The sequence below is a fragment of the Gavialis gangeticus genome, unplaced genomic scaffold, assembly GCF_001723915.1.
Source record: "Gavialis gangeticus isolate Ggan-Ray unplaced genomic scaffold, GavGan_comp1, whole genome shotgun sequence".
NCBI lineage: Eukaryota > Metazoa > Chordata > Crocodylia > Gavialidae > Gavialis > Gavialis gangeticus.
In genome coordinates, this window is record NW_017728993.1 from 23976884 (window position 1) to 23982377 (window position 5494).

The window sequence follows — 5494 nt, forward strand, 5'->3', positions numbered from 1 at the left end:
ATTAGGATTTGGAGTCAAATGTTCCCGTCGGATCCATGCAAAGTCTTGCAGCTGCTAGCGGACTAGTGAATGTGCCTCTTCAGTGCACAGAATTGAATTTGGGGTCAAATGTTCCCGTCGAATCCGTGCAAACTCTTGCTACTGCTAACGGGCTAGTGAATACGCCTCTTCAGTGCACAGAATTGGCTCTAGTTGTGTGGTTAAGTACTTGTAAGGCAGCCAGCTAATAATTTTAGCAACATTATCTTGCCTCTCATTCTTATGATAGTTTCTCCACCCTGACTTCACAGGCAGTACGTTCGTCTCAAAGTAATGCCTTCTGCCGGAGGTTCTCTATGAACACAGATGCAGGGCAATGTCCCAGCACCCACCTGAGATGGGTAACATTAATGCTGTGGCATGAATGCGATGCTCCCCAGCTCTCATCCGTCAGCAGGCGGTTGCGATGAATGCATTTCTAACTGGGTCTTTTCTGCTCGGGGCTTTCCAGGTTGATGTCGCCATGCAGCACTATGGAGTGAATGGGTACTCTCTTCATGCCATGAATTCTCTGAGTGCCATGTACAACCTCCATCAGCAGGCAGCACAGCAAGCCCAGCATGCCCCCGACTACAGACCCTCGGTGCACGCCCTCACCTTGGCAGAGAGACTGGCTGGTAAGAACAACTTATGGATTTTGCCCTTAACGCTGGGCATGGCATGCGCTCATGCCGCGTTGCGCTCTTCGCCCGTGCTGAACCTCAGACCTGTCTGAACAGGGCAGAGCAGCTGCCCCGTGTCTGCAGGACAACCCCATCTGAATCAGAGAGATCTGGGGGTAGGACAGTCTCTCCTGGGCAAAGAGCTACTGTATCCCTCTGCAACCCCAAGGGCAAAATAATTCATCCCAGTGCAAACACAAGGCACAACTCCTACTTAAGTTCATCAAACAGGACTTAAGTGGGTCTTGAGCCATCAATCAAACTTCTTCTCCTACTACCCACCGGGTACTTTATCCATTCAGGTGTCAGACAGGTGTGTGGTCCAGCTCTTCCCGTCAGGTTTTCTGCTGTGACCTTTAAAAAGCACCGTGCTGTTCTGGTTAAAAGTTTGCCTTTTTTCCATCAACAGAAGCATAAAATACTTCTAAAAGTATTTATGAAATACCCAATTTATAAGCAGTCAACCTACTCTTCAGGACCCTGGTAGTCTTGAGTACTGTACTGGCAGCATTTTTGTGTGTGCAATAAAAATACCAACTGCTTTGCAGTTTTTAATATTTTTAGTGCATTTAACTCTCCTGTCCTCTCCTGTTTTTTTTCTAATTCTCCCATGGGATTTTTTGTAGAAGTAAGAGCACTTCAAGGTCTTAATCTGTTGTTCCTGACACATTCAGGGGAAAAACTGGGTTTTTCCTCTTAAAATTGAATCTGAAAACGTGGCGTCAGATTTCTGTGCAATGTCAGCTGATAATCAGAACGACATAGCAGCAGCTCTGCTATCATCGTGCAGGGCTCTTGTCCTAGCTGGAGAGTCTCCTGTTCTCAGTAATGCAGATTTATTCACGATGCCTCTTCTAGACATCTCCCATTTCTTGTCCCATCAAATGCGCCATCTCCCCAAAACACTCGGCTTCCCTGGGAACTTATGTTGACCTCAGCTCAGCTGATCCTTCCTGAACATCCGGTACCAGAGGGTAGGAGGCCACATTTTCATGGCTTTGTAAATCACTTTGTTCATTTAAAATGCTGCAGAAAGACATAATTATGACAGCTGAGGAACAGCAGTGTTAGTGATTAATCTGGCAAGGTGATGCCCAGAGGCATAATCTGACTTTAGCAGGCATGGCAGAGACCTCATGAGTTCTTGGGAGCAGAAATATTTTGTACAGCTCCGAGCACAATGAAGGCCCTGACTTGCTTAAGGTCAGTGGGTCTCAACCTTTTTGGACTTGAGGCACCTCTAGTTAGACTCAAGCCCTGCCTTGGAAAATACCAGCTTTTAGTTTTCACTCTTTTTTTGTGACTATGGAAAAATAATAGAGCAATGTTTCTGTTGCAGAGAGCTCAGAAAGACCACAGCCGGGCAAACTGGTTTTAACACTCTGGATTCCTATTTGAAATATCAGGGTTTTATCTTGCAAACCATGTGTGCACACCTATCTGTGCTAACATTGCGAGGTGCCCCACAACACCCTTGAAAGGGTCTCAAGGCACGCCAGGGTGCTACAGCATCCTGGTTGAGAATCACTGCACTAGAAGCTCCTGTGTTGTGAAAGGCTAACAGCAATAGCAATGGCGTGATGCCGCTGTAGGGAAGGGGACGAGGTCAGGGGTCTGGGTGGCGAGATATCCCGCTGGAGGGCATGAAATGGTGTTGAGAAGAAAAGGAAGAGGAGTCCAAGTAGGCAGCGATAAGCAACATCCAGGGGACGGATTAAACCAGGGTTGGATGAATAGCAAGAGCTTCATAGAAGCACCCAAACACATTGGACAGGCTGAGAGATGGGATGCTTTGGACAGTCTGAGGGAACTGGGCTGATTTAGTCTGGAGAAGAGAAGACTGAGGGGGATTGAATAGCAGCCTTCACCTCCCTGCAGGGGGGCTGCAAAGAGGATGGAGCTGGGCTGGTTTCCGTGGGGGCAGACGACAGGACAAGGAGCAATGGGCTCAGGCTGCAGCAAGGGAAGTTGAGGTTGGATATTAGGAGAAACCTTCTCACTAGGAGGGTGGTGAAGCACTGGGACAGGCTCCCCAGAGAGGTGGGGGAGTCTCCATCCTTGGAGGTTTGAAGACCTGGGTAGACAAAGCCCTGGCTGGGATGATGGAGTTGGGGCTGGTCCTGCTTGGAGCAGGGGGTTGGACTGGATGTGACCTCCCGAGGTCCCTTCACACCCTCATTGTCTGTGATTCAATGATTCTCTGGTGTTCAAGAGGGTCTAATTGGGACTGGCCTCTTACAAAGACATGGAAGCTATCAAGGAAGGGGGGTCAGGAGGTCCAGACCATGGGCAGGTTACTTTCCCTCCTCTGTGCCTCTACATGCATTTAGCAAATAAAGCTTTTGGAAACAGGCACTGTCACTTGTGTCAACCCTTGCACGCCAGGAGAATTTTTCACCCTCGGCTGCTACTGCTGTATACAAATGAATCAGGGTTTCTTGGAAAGCTTCCCAAGAAAACAGCACTTCTCACATGCCATAAGGCAGCGACTCTTGAGCGGGGTGCCACGAGATCCTTTTAAGGGCACCACTCAATATCAGCACTGTTGAGTGTGCAAACACGTGCGTGTGATTCACAAGATAAACCCAGAGGTTCAAATGGGAATCTGCAGTATCACAAATATACCTCCCTGCTGCGATCTTTCCGGCTTCTTGGCAACAGAAGAATTGCTCTGATGTTTTGTCCTCAAAAAAAAATGAGTGAAAGCTAAGAGCTGGTGTTTTCAAAGGCAGCCTGAAGTCTAACGGTGGGGGGAGGCTACACTCGTGGCTATGGGGGATACATGGGTTTATATTTTTAGCCCTAGCCATAAGCAAACAGGGAAATGCAAAGAGAGTTGAAAACAGGAAACCAAAAATGCCATTTGCATATTCTGAACGGCCAAGATTCAGTTCATTTCTTGGCATCTTACCCCTGCCTAACTTCAGCCAATTCATTGAACTGGCCTCTCGTGAGCCAAACATGCCTTCCCCCATCCCGGCCGGGAAGGATCAGCATACCTGCAACTTGCACTGAAAGCGAGCCAGCTTTTACGCGGTTACTTGGCTCACATTTTGTTACCTCTGAATATCTTTCAGTGCAGAGTCATAGATCACATCTGCCTCCCAGGGACAGTTGGAATAAACCGGCGCAAACGCAAAACGACCTTAAGTCAGAAAACAGAGGTTGCAGATTGTAACGGCAAAGCCTCACCTGCAATTTATATTCTCCTCCTTGCGCTGAGCCTGGAAACATAGTTAAAGCATTAAAATAATGGCAGCCCAGATCCTTGTTAACAGTCCGTTCCTCTGGGGAGCTGGCGGGTTTAACTATAAAATGTGCGAAAGGTTCCTGCCTGCAGATAAGATGTTAAATCAAGGTCTTTTCTCCCTCTTTCTGGAGCTACAGCAATACGCCACGGGACTTTGAAAACCACTTAGGGATACACCTTGTTTCTTGCCCGTAGTCTTTACTTTCCTTCAAGCAGTGTCGAGAGCTATTTCTGAATGCAGGAAGGAGGCTGCCTTTGCCCTACACAAAGGGCCTGCATTACGGATATCTAATTGCTCAAAGCACTTTGATTCCTTGAATACAAAAGTCCCTTATGCAGAACCAAACTGTTTTGTATTCCACTGACGACCTTTTAGCCTGCACAAACCTTTCCCTGATCGCCGAAACCGGACCGCTCCGGCGAGAGTCTGGAAAGGCACCGAAAAATCGGACCTGGGCTAAAACAGCTGGAAGTTTGGGACAGGAATAGTCAAAAGGCACGAGGCTGATTTGCTATGCTTGTTAGCAAAGATATTTGGATCCAAAGCTATGTGGTTCTCCAACTGGTGTGACAGCAGTGAGGGTTCACATTCGTGCCACGGGACTTAGGACAAAAGCTCTGATAAAGAACAACCTTAATCTGCCTATGTAAAATCTGAAGCTGCAGTGTTTGTCCCTATTAGGGTTATTTCCCTTGGTGTGATTGTCTCTGCTCCTGTTTGAAATCAGGTTCCAAATTACAGTTCAAGAAGTCTAAGAGAGACTAGTGAAGTCAGAATAGTTTTATTCAATCTAATTTCCTATCAATTTCCACTTGTTATTCTCATTTCTCTTCGTGAATGTGTCTGCTGCAGCTTTCTCCCTGCTATGCATGAGCTCAGTGAGCTTGGGTTCATAATATTTGAAGGTTTAAAATATGAAGAATAATCTGTTTTCACTGATTTCACCGCTCCCCATAACATCATGAAAATACAGTTCTAGTAAAACCCTTTTATATTGTATTGGGGCTGTACACTATTGGACTTCAACCCAAAGTTGTTGTTCTTTTTCACATCTCCGAGAGCCAAAGGAGCAATTTGTATTCCTAGAGACCTTGAATTAGCTCATCTACCCGAAAGGATAGGCTAGTGCTGGAGCATATAGCATGGGACTTGCATTCGGGTGATTTGGATACTATTCCTAATTGGGTCATTTACTGAGATTCAATGAAAAATTTAACCATCTGATTTGAAAGGAATGGGGCTCAAGCATACGTGTTACATGCTCTGATTTGGAGACTTGAATTCTGTAATAAGCCACATACGAGAGGCCAAACGAGGGAAAATGGCCCGATGTCTTGGCAGCCGCACACCTTACCAGGGAAGGTAAAAAACACAGACCATAGGCAGCTATGTCGGAGTTCATGCCCTCTTCCCACTAATCACCAGGGATCCTCATTTTTCTCTGATTTAAAAAAAATCCCTAATTTTCAGTTAAAAAAAAGTAACCCCAAATCCACATTTTTTCATGATTTAAATGAAACACCACTAATTATACACACACAC

General features: G+C 46.4%; 1 protein-coding gene across 2 annotated transcripts in view; it reads left to right on the forward strand.

Moving 5' to 3' along the window:
* Positions 1–492: 492 nt before the first annotated feature.
* Positions 493–5494, forward strand: part of DMBX1 (diencephalon/mesencephalon homeobox 1) — an 11003-nt gene continuing 6001 nt past the window's right edge. Inside the window, exon 1 of one of the 2 annotated variants that reach the window (XM_019528372.1) lies at positions 493–656. In XM_019528372.1, coding sequence (XP_019383917.1) covers positions 503–656 — 154 coding nt within the window. In that variant the 5' untranslated portion in view covers positions 493–502. The remainder of the gene's footprint in view (positions 657–5494) is intronic. The other variant, XM_019528371.1, reaches the window with a different exon arrangement.